We start from the raw sequence: 13221 nt of genomic DNA, 5'->3' as shown, positions 1-13221 counted from the left end.
AGGTAAATTGGAATCAGCCAAAAAGACCCTAACCGCAGGTTCGAAATATTGGCGTGCATAGTCCATTAAGCGACCCGTCGACTTTGGAGTTATCCGGAGTGACGACCCTCAATTCCGATGTTCGGTGGGAGACGGCCCAACTGCTCCATCTTGCAGTCGTCCTCGCTACTGAACCCGGCACCACAACAATATACCAGTCTGACCCCACTGGTATATCGGTATCAAAAAAATCGATATCGACGGAACCTCCTATTTGCTTTCTGCTCTGAAACTACACATACAATTTCAATGCAACTTGAACAAAACCTTAATCTCCCAGGATTTACTAAAGTTTGTACAAGACAAAAAAACCGGGGTCAAATGGGGTCGACGGGTGTGGGGTGGGGAGGGGTTCTGATGATGTATTTTTAGTTGCTTTCCAGTTAGTTTTGTGTTTCATTGTCTTTGCAGATGAAGAAATGAAAATCGTTTCTTTTACCAACTCTGCCCAGTTTGATGAAGATCAATTCAATCAGAAAATGCCTTCTTGTCAGGACAATGACAAATCGAGCAGCGTCTCTTCCAACAACCACAAAAGTTGTTTGAAGGTGATCAAGCACATCCAAGGAAACGAGAAACTCTACAAGTGTTCCGCATGTAACGAGGCGTTTACTACTTCATCAAATTTACATCAACATATTGTTGTGGTTACCAGATTCGCAAACCACCATTCAGGTCCCTTAGGTGAGGTATCTCGGTAAGTGCATGTGTAGTTAGGCCCAAACCCGTTGTCTAGTGGGAATACATGTCATTTATACGAGCTGCGACTCTTCAGGATAGCCGTTTTTCTTTTACTATCTTTATTTTGGACCAACCGCCATGATCACAACCACAACATCAACCACCGACCACAACCACCGCTTCACCACAACCGCCACGACCTTTACCGTCACAACTCGCCACCATCGCATCACCGTCATCTCGCGCCACTCATGGGCACCGATGCTGGACTCGTGTAGGGCGCACGTTGAACAGCGTGTACAAAATCACGGATTTTCTGCTTCAAAAACGGATCAAAAACGACACACGCCCACTTTTTGCCGTCCAATCGGTGAGCGAGGGGCGGGGTGGCCCCGCCCCCAGGGCGATCGATATATGCAAATTTGTGGATCAAAAAGCCTTCACGCCCACTTTTTGTCGGGCCAATGGGGAGCGAGGTGAAAGGTCAAAGGGAGGGGGTCAAAGGCGAAGTTACGGGGGGGATAAAAGGACGGTGTTCGTCAGTCAAAAGGAGGGTCGCAAACAAGAACGGTCGGAGAGTCAAGAAGAGGAGAGTCGGAAGCAGAGGGTCAAGACTTCGCGGGCGGTGGAGCTGCTCGTCGTGTGCGTTGGAGTCGGAACGGAGGGGACGGAGCTGTGGAAAGGCGGCGACACCAGACGAGGGGGTGCTCGCGTCGTGCAGGAAGCTGCACCCGAGGGAGGCCGACAGCGCGACCTGGCCGAGGTGGAGACGCTCGTCGCATATAATAAAGATCCTCTATACCCCGAGCATCAGCAACCCCCTCCTGTTTCCCCCCGCGCTGAGATAGTGCGACCAAGGGGGCCCCGTTCCCACCCCCCTGCCAGGCACTGTCCACTAGGCACGCGGGTTGCGGGGCCATCGCCGCTCCGCGTCTCATCACCAGACGGGTAGGCCCGACCCGGTCTCGGCCCCAGGCCTACCTCATTCTTGGGGGATTTCTTTTCCTTGGTTTTGGGTATGTGTTGTCGGCGCCGTCTGTGAAGTAGAATTGTATAAGTGTTGCCGTGTGCTCGGTAGTCGGTATTAGCTCTGCACTGTGTTTTCACTTTTATGTTTGCTTTTTGTGTAAATGGAATTGTGTTTTCTTTTTTGTGTGCATTTGGTGGAATTGTATTTGTGTGCTTTCCGTTCGTCGCGAATAAATGTGCTTTATTGTTGAACTGTTCTCCCGCTTCGCTTCGTCTTTTCCCCCATTGAACCCTCATCTTGCTTCACGTAAAGGGTTGGTAGTGGGCTGAATACGCCCGATAATTAATCGAACCGTCGAGGTCGACGATAACACCGCTCGGTTATTCTGATAGTACGGAACGGGTCGCTTAAGTGGCCCGTGTCCGAAGTCGACCTGCGGCGAGGTGCGATCGCCCGGTCTACCCTCCGCGTGGGTACTTAGGTAGGTCGAATTTGGCGAGCAACCCTATCCCACGCGGGGGCTGATTGGCTCGATCGCGGTGTGACCGAAAGGTCCACCCGTGACTGGTTCCCGGCGTTAGTCCGAGAGGGTCACGACTGGATTGTCCGTCCGGTGGGCGACGTGCCGCGATTCGAGTTACGTGGCCGTCCGCACGCCGGCGGGCGCGAATCCGCAACACTGGTGTCAGGAGTGGGATACAAATTCATCGCCCTCCTCGCGGCACTGGTATCGGAGAACAGGAAAACAGGCTCTCCTGTCTCCAGCGAAATTCACGGGAATCGGTCCAGGGGTGAGAGAAGCGACCCCCGATTCCCTCCAAATTACGAGCGAGCAAATTAACCCTTCACGAGAAGCAAGATGGCGTCTCAAGGCGAGCGGGAGCCGGGGGTATTAGAAATGTATATGTGTAATAATGTAGAGTCCATGGTCCAGGATGGAATCCCCGAGCAGGAAATGTTGATTGTGCAGGAACACGGACTCGCCCAACTGAACCCAGGGCCCGAGGTGGGTGCGGCAGCGGCCGCGGTGTATGACACCTCCCCCCCCCCTCTCCACCAAGACCCTTCCCCAACCCTTGCCGAAACGGCTCAGCTGAGTGCATCCAACATGGCCCAGCTATGCGCCATGCTGGCGGCAATGAACAAACAAATGAATGAAGTGAAAACGACGATGGATACAAATACAAATGAAATGAAAAACGAAATGAACAAGCAAATGAATGAAGTGAAAACGACGATGGATGCGAATACACAGCAAATGAGGGAAGAAATGAAAGAGCTGCGGGGTGAGACGCAGAACATGGGCCGATGCCTGCAGGCGGGCATGAAGGCCGTGACCAGGGAGCTGGGAATGGCGACTTCACGTGTGGGAGCAAACGAGCTGGGTGGGGGTGCAACGGCTGACAGGCCCGCGGTGGAGGCGGGTGAAAAAATAATTCGTGGAACGTGTTGGGCGAGGGTCGTGACGATGACCGAAAGGGAAAAATTAAATGGGGAGACCAAAACGTGTGAGACGAGACACGAGGTGACGACAACAGAAATAATAGTTGAGACAAGGGAGGTAAAGGGTGAAGAGTTGGCAGAGACACGGGAGATGGGAACGATAGAGGGAAGACTACACGATGAAGACGGGGTAAGTGACGCACACACACACACGGAGGTAGTGGAGGATAATGGGGGTGAGCTCGCGGAGCGTGTAGGGACCCGGTGCGAGCAGCGGGATGGCCTCCTCCAGGAACGAGGGGAGGGAGTATGCCCCCTTAAGGCGAGTCACGACCAGGTGAGTTCGGTCGTGTTTTGCGAGGTTGAGGGGACGAGTGCTGTGGACGGGTGCACGGAGAGCTTGGGGGGTATAGAGGCCCCGGAGACCCTTGTGGGGACACGAATCCCCAGTGTGGTTGTCCCTGTGTGTGTGGTGCAAGGTGTGAGTGCGTCCCCGTGTGTGGAAGCGACCCCGTGTGTGAGTGGTGTGGTGGCGATGGTGCCGGAGTACGTGCTTCCCAGCACGCCGTGTGTGGATGAGGCACCGTGTGTGGGTGAGGCACCGTGTGTGAGTGAGGCCGTGTGTGTGAGTGAAACGGCCAGTATGAGTGAGGCACCACGTGTGAGTGGTGTGGTGGCGATGGTGCCGGAGTACGTGCTTCCCAGCACGCCGTGCGTGGGTGAGGCACCGTGTGTGAGTGAGGCCGTGTGTGTGAGTGAAACGGCCAGTATGAGTGAGGCACCACGTGTGAGTGGTGTGGTGGCGATGGTGCCGGAGTACGTGCTTCCCAGCACGCCGTGTGTGGATGAGGCACGGTGTGTGAGTGAGGCACCGCGGGTTAGTGCCCCAGCGTGTGTGGGTGAGGCACCGTGTGTGGATGAGGAACCGCGGTTGAGTGCCCCCGCGTGTGTGAGTGAGGCACGAGTGAATGGAGCACCACGTGTGAGTGGTATGGGTTATGCAAGGGAGACCGTGTGTGTGAGAGAGCGGTATGAGAGGGAGATGTCGGTTGGCATGCGGGAGCACGCAGCCGCGTCTCCCGGTGTGAGTTTAATGGTGTGGACTGTGTGCGTCGTGACACGCAGGTGTGCGTGGGTTGAATGGAGACGACGACGGCGACAGAGGAGAGAAAGCCGGGTAGCGGCTGTAGTTGTTTCGAGGACCGTGCCGGGTTCACCCAGCAGTGAGCACGCGGTTCGTGCTGTGCAACGCACGAGACCGCCACGTGCTCGCTTGCGAGAGTGAAGTCCCGGTCCGGAAACGCACGCGGTGGATTTGCCGATCCCGCGGACGGACAAAGTTTAGGCAGGTAAATGGATTTGGACCGGACGGGTTCTCCACGCGATCGTGTGTGTTCAGCTCCAACGGGCAAAGCACATGTGTTCGCGTGGGAAACCCCTCGAGACGTGGGGCTTGTGTTTTTTTTTTGCGCACGGTGACGTCATGGCTGCACGTGTGGTTGGAATCCGGCAGGAGGGGTATCTCTGCCGGATGGCACCGTCCAAGGAGGGACGAGGAACACGTGCAGCTGCATGACGTCACGGACAGGTGCAAAGTGCGCGAGCTCTGAGTTACCGCGCAGGTGCTGCGCATGAAAAAAAAGAAAAGAAAAAGCAAGCCTCACTTTCGGGTGTACAGGATTCCTGGGCAAGGGGTGAAAGACCCCCTTACCTGGGCACAGGATGGAAACTAGTTAGGGGGAAGGGTTAGCATAGCTAGACCGACTTCATGGGGCAGGGGTAAGTCCTCATGGAGTCCGTGGAATGGATTAGTTAGAGGGATTGTAGCCAGATTTAGGTTGGGAAATAAAATGATTTTTGATGAGTTAGGAGATAGAGACAGACTGGTGAATGTGTAGAGGGGATGTAGTTTAGCTACGTAGTGTTAAAAGGAACGTGCTGTAGTTTAAGGGACGACGTGGGAGCACGAGTTAGTTAGGGGATGTAGTTAGGAGGATGGCAGAGTTCAGTGGTGTGTGTGTTGAAGAGCTGGTGAGTTGTGAGTTGAGTACTTGTTGAGTGAGTGAGGCCAGCGGGTCTGTGTGTGTGGAGTGAATGGGGAATGCATGGTGCGATGAGTGATTGGGGGGAGGAGTGACTCCCGCCCAAGGGACCCCGGGGTCAGTGTAGATTGAGTTAGCTGGGTTAGTCAAATTGAAAAATGGAGGTCGTTTTGTTGTTGGTGGGAAAGTAGGCTCGAGACCCATTTGGAGGGGTGCAGGAGCCCTGTTGACGGGCTTGGGAGCGTGGCTGCGAAAGGTGAGTATCGCTGAGTGGGTACCCCGGGCACCAGGCTAGTCGGCCGCGGTAGGCCATGGGCCCATGGGGGGCCGGGATAGAGTAGTGGGCACGGGTGCGCCTGCTTGGTGCGGGGGCCCGGGGCGCCATTAGCCGCGTGGGCAGTGCAGTGGGCACGGGTGACCCTCGGAAAGGGGCCCGGGAGGCCGGCCTGCCACGTGTGCGTTTCAGGGGAGGTGCCATGGGGGCACTCCCCGGTGTTAGGGAGCTGGTAGGCTCGGAGGCAGTGTAGTGCCCGGGGTGCCATAGCGGGAGATTCGGCAGAGGGTCGTGCCTGCCAAAGGGAGCCACGTGTCCCAGCCAGGAGACCGTGTGAGGGCACGGAGAGAAAATTGGGGGGCGAGGCCCGAAATTGTGAGGACACCAACACAGGCGACGGGAATCTGGGTTGTTAGAACCAATAGTTTAAGCGAGAGGCGCTTGTTGAAAGCCCCGGGGTAGTTTAGCAGTTAAATGGTTAGGGTAGATTAGGAGATGTACCCCTCCGCACCATCCATCCCCTCGCTCTCGTTGTGGGCCGCTGGACCCACTTGGTGTTAAGATCGCCGAACTCTGGGGAGGCCATTCTGAGGCTTCGTTGGGCCTCGACACAGGACGTTAGCTCTCCCTTGTTCCCCTCCGGGAAGGGAACGTAGGGGTTGGGAGTAGGCTAGGTGACAGGATAGGTTAGCCGAACAAGGACGATAAAGGGGGTTAGGGGACGATTTATAGTGGGGGAGTAAAAATAAAAACAACAAAAAAATAAGTTGGGGCTAAATTGGGGTTTGACAAATTAAGGGAGTGGGAAACTATGTCACTATGTACAGTGACAGGCAAAGGCGATAGGTTGGGAGGGAGACAGGTAGGTAGGTCCGAGCCCGCCTTCCAAGTGGCCAGCACCACCGCACTCCCTCCACCAACCTCCACTGAACGGCAAAGGCTGGCCAACTTCATCGGCTGGCCGTGTTTTGCTTCAAGGCGGAGGCCGGCCAACTTCATCGGCAGCTGTTATTTTGCTGCAAGGTCTGTGCCGGCTGGATCGTCTGCAGCTGCTGTGCTGCAAGGCCTGTGCCGGCCCACTTCATCTGCCGGCTGGCTGTTTTTTCTTCAAGGCCTGTGCCGGCCAGTTCATCTGCCGGCTGTGTTTGCCTGCAGCGGCCTTCTTCTGCGGGCTGTGTTTGCCTGCTCACCTTTGCCATGCCATGCCCACTGCCCAGGTTCACCAGCCCCGTTCAATTTTGCTTTGCCCCCCCCTGTTCATTTCCATGTGCGCCAGGATCAGAAAGCAACAGTTTGCAAGCTGCAAGAACTGCCCTGTTGGCAGCTACAACACGGGCCTGCAGTGGCGGCCCGTGCACCGTGTTTGTGTCCATGCATCCATTCGTTGTGCTCATTGCGTGTGCCACTTGAGCTGGCACGGAGACTGCGTTTGTGCAGCCCATGCACCGTTGTGGTTCACTGCGTTCAGTTCAAAAGGGAAGGCCTTGGACTGCGTGTGAGCAGCCAGCCACGTTCCCTGTCACCTGCATTGTTGAGCCAGAGACTGCATGTGGGCAGCCTGGCTCCCTGCTAACTGCTTTCTTTTGCAGAGTTCAATGATCCTGGGCCATGGTTTAGTGTAAGATTTGTAAGTTAAGGTAAGATGTACTGTACATATGAGTGCGCCCCCGGCATGTCTGTCTAGCGCCGGCAATTTTATTTAAGTCGTCCGTGTGAGTGAGTTTGTTTAGGTAGTTACGCAGCCCTCAGGTTATTTATTTTGGGGACACGAATACCATGAATGTCGCACTCAGGGATCCGTAGGTAAAATGTACTAGGGGAAAACTACACATGATGGCACACGAAAATTTGACGACTCGGGACGAGTCTGTAAAAAGGGAAGGGGGTAGTGTTGTGGTTACCAGATTCGCAAACCACCATTCAGGTCCCTTAGGTGAGGTATCTCGGTAAGTGCATGTGTAGTTAGGCCCAAACCCGTTGTCTAGTGGGAATACATGTCATTTATACGAGCTGCGACTCTTCAGGATAGCCGTTTTTCTTTTACTATCTTTATTTTGGACCAACCGCCATGATCACAACCACAACATCAACCACCGACCACAACCACCGCTTCACCACAACCGCCACGACCTTTACCGTCACAACTCGCCACCATCGCATCACCGTCATCTCGCGCCACTCATGGGCACCGATGCTGGACTCGTGTAGGGCGCACGTTGAACAGCGTGTACAAAATCACGGATTTTCTGCTTCAAAAACGGATCAAAAACGACACACGCCCACTTTTTGCCGTCCAATCGGTGAGCGAGGGGCGAATTGGCCCCGCCCCCAGGGCGATCGATATATGCAAATTTGTGGATCAAAAAGCCTTCACGCCCACTTTTTGTCGGGCCAATGGGGAGCGAGGTGAAAGGTCAAAGGCGAAGTTACGGGGGGGATAAAAGGACGGTGTTCGTCAGTCAAAAGGAGGGTCGCAAACAAGAACGGTCGGAGAGTCAAGAAGAGGAGAGTCGGAAGCAGAGGGTCAAGACTTCGCGGGCGGTGGAGCTGCTCGTCGTGTGCGTTGGAGTCGGAACGGAGGGGACGGAGCTGTGGAAAGGCGGCGACACCAGACGAGGGGGTGCTCGCGTCGTGCAGGAAGCTGCACCCGAGGGAGGCCGACAGCGCGACCTGGCCGAGGTGGAGACGCTCGTCGCATATAATAAAGATCCTCTATACCCCGAGCATCAGCAACCCCCTCCTGTTTCCCCCCGCGCTGAGATAGTGCGACCAAGGGGGCCCCGTTCCCACCCCCCTGCCAGGCACTGTCCACGAGGCACGCGGGTTGCGGGGCCATCGCCGCTCCGCGTCTCATCACCAGACGGGTAGGCCCGACCCGGTCTCGGCCCCAGGCCTACCTCATTCTTGGGGGATTTCTTTTCCTTGGTTTTGGGTATGTGTTGTCGGCGCCGTCTGTGAAGTAGAATTGTATAAGTGTTGCCGTGTGCTCGGTAGTCGGTATTAGCTCTGCACTGTGTTTTCACTTTTATGTTTGCTTTTTGTGTAAATGGAATTGTGTTTTCTTTTTTTTGTGTGCATTTGGTGGAATTGTATTTGTGTGCTTTCCGTTCGTCGCGAATAAATGTGCTTTATTGTTGAACTGTTCTCCCGCTTCGCTTCGTCTTTTCCCCCATTGAACCCTCATCTTGCTTCACGTAAAGGGTTGGTAGTGGGCTGAATACGCCCGATAATTAATCGAACCGTCGAGGTCGACGATAACACCGCTCGGTTATTCTGATAGTACGGAACGGGTCGCTTAAGTGGCCCGTGTCCGAAGTCGACCTGCGGCGAGGTGCGATCGCCCGGTCTACCCTCCGCGTGGGTACTTAGGTAGGTCGAATTTGGCGAGCAACCCTATCCCACGCGGGGGCTGATTGGCTCGATCGCGGTGTGACCGAAAGGTCCACCCGTGACTGGTTCCCGGCGTTAGTCCGAGAGGGTCACGACTGGATTGTCCGTCCGGTGGGCGACGTGCCGCGATTCGAGTTACGTGGCCGTCCGCACGCCGGCGGGCGCGAATCCGCAACAATATAATATTGCATACTGGGGAGAAACGCTTTAAATGTCCCGTGTGTAACAAGGCATTGACTACTTCATCAAATTTACATCGTCATCAAAATATTCATATCGCGGCAAAGCCCTACAAGTGTTCTGTGTGTAACAAGGCATTTGGAGTTTCATCAACTTTGCATAAACATGAACGAGTACATTCGGGGGATAAACCCTACAAGTGTTCTGTTTGTAACAAGGCGTTTAATCGATCATCAAATTTACATCAACATGAACGAATACATACGGGGTGTAAACCCCACAAGTGTTCTGTTTGTAACAAGGCGTTTCATCAGTTATCAAATTTACATCGTCATCAAAATATACATATCGAGGATAAACCCGACAAGTGTTCTGTATGTAACAAGGCGTTTAATCGATCATCAAATTTACATCAACATGAACGAATACATACGGGGTGTAAACCCCACAAGTGTTCTGTTTGTAACAAGGCGTTTAATCAATTATCAAATTTACATCGTCATCAAAATATACATCTTGGGGATAAACCCTACAAGTGTTCTGTTTGTAACAAGGTGTTTAATCAATCATCAAATTTACATAAACATGAACGAATACATTCCGGGAATAAACCCCACAAGTGTTCTGTTTGTAACAAGGCGTTTCGTGATTCATCCACTTTACATTACCATGAACGAATACATTCCGGGGATAAACCCCACAAGTGCTCTGTTTGTGACAAGGCATTTGTTTCTTCATCAACTTTATCTCGTCATCAAAAAATACACAGGAAGATACAACAGAGGTGCCAGGACCCAGCGACTTCGGTGTGAATACCGTGTTATCAGGGAAATGACCGAATACCGGGATCTGGAAAATGAAGGCAAAATAACCTGGAAGTTGAAGAGTGTCGACATTGTGTCAGTGACAGCTGGAGCAACTGGAGTGATGAAGAAGAACCTCACTGAGGTCTTCAAAAATATATCTGGGAATGAATATTTCTACAAACTAACTACAGTTAGAGACTGCCTGGGGTTCAGTGACGATCCTGAAAATATCCATCAGAACAAAACTCTGAGAACAAGAAAACTTCATAACTTCCTCAAACAAACATGACCCTTCACCAAAATGGAGGTGGATCCACACACTTTCAAACACACACTCACAAACATGCATATGCACACATTTACACAAACATACTGTTCCAGTTGTGGAAATTCACAGAACACCATTCAGGTTTCCCAGAGATCAGTTATGTCGATAAGTGTGTGTTCAGATTAGATTTCTCCACCGATGTATAACGGGAATTATTCGTCAAACCGGGCTGTGATCTTTGAGTCAGCTATTATTCTTTTGCTATCTTTATTTTGGAACAACCGCATCTCAACAACCACAACCACTACTTCAACAACCACAACCGCATCTCAACAACCACGCCATCCGTACCACAGCGCCAACCACAACATCTCACCATCTCCACAACAAAATCTCCACAAACGAACAACATCGCCTCACCTTCATCTCCATTGCGCCGCCATCTTTTTGCCAGCAACGGCATCCCGCGGACGAGCGGCATCTCCGCCGACCGACGCGGGGACTCCCTCGTTGGGGCGGGAGCTGATGATTTCTGCCACGTCCGCTTTCTATGGCCGATCATCTCTGCCACGTCCGCTTTCTCCGCATTTCGCGACGAGATCGGATCAAAATACCAAAAGGGGCGGAGCCAGTGAGGGGTGAGAGGTGAGAGATCAACCTCCCCCGGACCCCATAAAAGGCGGGACTGAACCGCCGAGTTTTAGTTTTGCCTGGAGTTCGCCAGGAGTCTGTATGCAGTCTGTCAAGGTTCGAGTCCAGTGGAGGGCAGTCGGGGTCATCGGAGCGTAGCCAAGCCTGCAGTACTGTGCCGAACTGTGGGTCGGTGGTGACGGCCGGAGAGGGGTCGCCAGCCAGCGAAACGCAGGCGACGGAGCAACGCTGAGGAGCGGGCGGGCTTTTAAAAGAGCATCAACTCATAAAATAGCAAGGCCCGTTTGTTCCTCTGAGGCGTCGTCGGCTAGAGCCAATCCACCAGGCCGCACGGCAGGGCCTGGACCAACCGAGCTGCCGTGTTTATGGCAAAACATCGAGGATCACCCAGCGAGTCACCACGAGGGTGGCAGGTAACCTGCACAGCCTCTCGGCGCTCTTGCGGTCTCCACAGCTCCGCAAACATTAAAGGCCTACAGGTCCAGTTCTGCCCTTTCCTTTCCTGGGGTTTTCTTTGTATGAAAGTTGTGGCGCTGTGTCCACTAAGTGGAAACTGTTAAGTGATTGTGTAGATAATAAATAGACAAACGGCTGTAGGTCTTTGTTTGCTCGTGTCTTTTCCCTTCCCCCATTCATTGCATTCGTGTTTGGAATACCTGCATTGCTTCGTTGACTGCATGAGTGCATACGTGTGACAAATAAATGTCCTTGTTTGAATGTTCGCCTGCTCGTTGCGTCCTCTTCCTCCATTGAACTGCCATACTTGCGTTCGGAATAATAGCTGGTTTTTAATACCGATAAGTTAATCGGGTCCAACGGGGCCTCGCAATAATGCACCGCTCGGCAAATTGCAAACGGAGCAAGCTGCTTAAGCGGCTCGTTTCCAAGCAGGTCCCGTTGAGGTGTAAATCCCCGGCATTTCTGTCTACGCGCATACTTAGGTAAATCGACAATTCGGCGATCGGACCCTGTTGCGCGTGGACAGAATAGTTGGCTGATTTACGGTGTGATTAAAAACGCACCCGTAGCTGGATTTCGGCGTTGATCCGGAAAGCTGCAACGAGGTTTGCCACATCCGGTGGGCGCGCGGCTGCGATTAGTTAAAAGCGGTCGCTCGCACACTGCAGTGGTGGAAACTATAACAATATGAAACCACTCAAACACCTGTACACAAAACCACATGAGTGCACTCAAATACATGCAAACACACACACACACACACATATACACATACAATCACACTCATGTGTACCGTATCATTGATATTAGTGCTATTACCGAGCGCAATGAAGCCCTGGTATGTCACTCATACGTAAGAAATGGTGATACTGTGAACACATGTCCATTAAAACAGGTTTTTTGTATGCATTGTCGAGGCTTGTTTTAGATCTCATACATACAAACATATAACAGGGGGGGGGAGGGCATGAGACGAGAGGTGGGAGACGGAAGCACAAAACAGTGGGGAACAGAGACATCAGGAGATCTGTGGAAGGGAGAGGGATGGGGCAGGAAACATGGGGAATACAAGATGGACATTACAGGGACTTTCAGGAGGGAAAGCAGGGAAGGAGGTGGGTTTGGGGTGGATTAACGGGGTTACAAAAAATGAAGGTTTTGGATGGGGGAAGATAAAAGATAGTGGTGAACAGCTGTTTGAGACCTGGAGGGAGGAGTGGAATTGAACAGAGTGTGTGTTTGTTCCAGAGTCGGGAAAAGAGGAACGAGGCCACGCCCCAGGGGCGAAGGACAAGGAGGGTGATAAAAAGACAGATATGAAATATTATATTTCCCCGATTGAAAATGACTTTGAGGCCTCGAAATAGATATGAAACGTTGTAAACAACGGAAACCCACGTTTGTATCGTTTCAGATTTGTTGTCCAGCCCAGATCAGATATCTGAGTTCAACGCCTGGGCCTTGTGGTGCTTTTTGTGGCCTCTCGCCATGCACTACATGGCTAAAAGTATGTGGACACCTGCTCGTCCAACATCTCATTCCAAACCCCTTTTCCAACCGGGGGTCGCGTGTTCCAAACCCCTTTTCCAACCGGGGGTCGCGGGTTCTAAACCCCTTTTCCAACTGGGGGTCGCGGGTTCCAAACCCCTTTTCCAACCGGGGGTCCCGGGTTCCAAACCCCTTTTCCAACCGGGGGTCCCGGGTTCCAAACCCCTTTTCCAACCGGGGGTCCCGGGTTCCAAACCCCTTTTCCAACCGGGGGTCCCGGGTTCCAAACCCCTTTTCCAACCGGGGGTCCCGGGTTCCAAACCCCTTTTCCAACCGGGGGTCCCGGGTTCCAAACCCCTTTTCCAACCGGGGCTCCCGGGTTCCAAACCCCTTTTCCAACCGGGGCTCCCGGGTTTCAAACCCCTTTTCCAACCGGGGGTCCCGGGTTCCAAACCCCTTTTCCAACCGGGGGTCCCGGGTCTGTGGGGTTGTTGATAAACGTGGAGAACAGGGGACACCCCAGTCCAAAG

The 13221-nt window shown here is 53.1% G+C and overlaps 3 protein-coding genes across 4 annotated transcripts in view; 2 read left to right on the top strand and 1 right to left on the bottom strand.

The window, feature by feature from the left end:
- LOC147006319 (uncharacterized) overlaps positions 1–13221 on the top strand; it is a 38269-nt gene that overhangs the window by 12405 nt on the left and 12643 nt on the right. The window contains exon 2 of the mRNA XM_085869072.1: positions 451–636. Coding sequence (XP_085725198.1) covers positions 451–636 — 186 coding nt within the window. The remainder of the gene's footprint in view (positions 1–450; positions 637–13221) is intronic.
- Positions 1–13221, bottom strand: part of LOC147006320 (large ribosomal subunit protein P1-like) — a 36632-nt gene that overhangs the window by 21329 nt on the left and 2082 nt on the right. The window lies entirely within an intron of this gene.
- Positions 6269–11466, top strand: LOC147006321 (uncharacterized). The gene is made up of 2 exons (XM_085869065.1): positions 6269–6275; positions 8975–11466. The coding sequence occupies exons 1-2, from the start codon at positions 6269–6271 to the stop codon at positions 9829–9831; spliced, it is 864 nt and encodes a 287-aa protein (XP_085725191.1). The 3' UTR covers positions 9832–11466.

Source organism: Eptatretus burgeri, unplaced genomic scaffold, assembly GCF_056783735.1.
Source record: "Eptatretus burgeri isolate ZD-2024b unplaced genomic scaffold, Ebu_testis_v1 Ebu_testis_scaffold_3190, whole genome shotgun sequence".
Classification (NCBI taxonomy): Eukaryota; Metazoa; Chordata; class Myxini; order Myxiniformes; family Myxinidae; genus Eptatretus; species Eptatretus burgeri.
Note: the sequence above shows the minus strand (reverse complement) of the source record. Positions and strands in the feature narration are given on the sequence as shown.